At 38.0% G+C, this 787-nt stretch overlaps 1 protein-coding gene across 1 annotated transcript in view; it reads left to right on the plus strand.

Moving 5' to 3' along the window:
• LOC104994299 (3'-5' exoribonuclease 1-like) overlaps positions 1 to 782 on the plus strand; it is a gene marked incomplete at both ends in the record, with an annotated part of 11,455 nt that extends 10,673 nt beyond the window's left edge. Inside the window, one exon of the mRNA XM_010847807.1 lies at positions 3 to 782. Within this exon, the coding sequence (XP_010846109.1) occupies positions 3 to 782 (780 nt within the window). The remainder of the gene's footprint in view (positions 1 to 2) is intronic.
• Positions 783 to 787: the final 5 nt, after the last annotated feature.

A 787-nucleotide genomic window follows, 5' to 3' on the forward strand; every position in this document is an offset into this window, starting at 1 on the left:
AGAAAAAGCAACGGTGTAGACTTGATGGCCAAGAAACAAAAGCATCTACGTTGATTACCTCCAGTGCAAATGATTTCAGTGACCCAGTTTACAAAGAAATTGCTATTATGAATGGTTGCATTAACAGAATGAGTAAGGAAGAGCTCAGAGCCAAACTTTCAGAATTCAAGCTTGAAACCACAGGTGTAAAGGATGTACTAAAGAAGAGACTGAAAAACTATTACAAGAAGCTGAAGCTGATGTTGAAAGAGAGCAATTGTGCTGACAGTTACTACGATTACATTTGTATTATTGACTTTGAAGCCACTTGTGAAGAGGGAAACCCACCTGAGTTCATACATGAAATAATTGAATTTTCTGTTGTTTTACTGAATACTCATACCTTAGAAATAGAAGATACGTTTCAGCAGTATGTGAGACCAGAGATTAACACCCAACTTTCTGACTTCTGCATCAATCTAACTGGAATTACTCAGGATCAAGTAGACAAAGCTGATACCTTCCCTCAGGTACTGAAAAAAGTCATTGACTGGATGAAATTGAAGGAATTAGGGACAAAGTATAAATATTCCATATTAACAGATGGTTCATGGGATATGAGTAAGTTCTTGAACATTCAGTGCCAGTTAAGCAGGCTCAAATATCCACCTTTTGCCAAAAAGTGGATCAGTATTCGAAAGTCATATGGAAACTTTTACAAGGTTCCTCGAAGCCAAATTAAGCTGACAATAATGCTTGAAAAACTCGGAATGGATTACGACGGGCGGCCCCACAGTGGTCTTGATGA

Source organism: Bison bison, unplaced genomic scaffold (assembly GCF_000754665.1).
Source record: "Bison bison bison isolate TAMUID 2011002044 unplaced genomic scaffold, Bison_UMD1.0 scf7180017849802, whole genome shotgun sequence".
In the NCBI taxonomy this organism is placed as follows: Eukaryota; Metazoa; Chordata; class Mammalia; order Artiodactyla; family Bovidae; genus Bison; species Bison bison.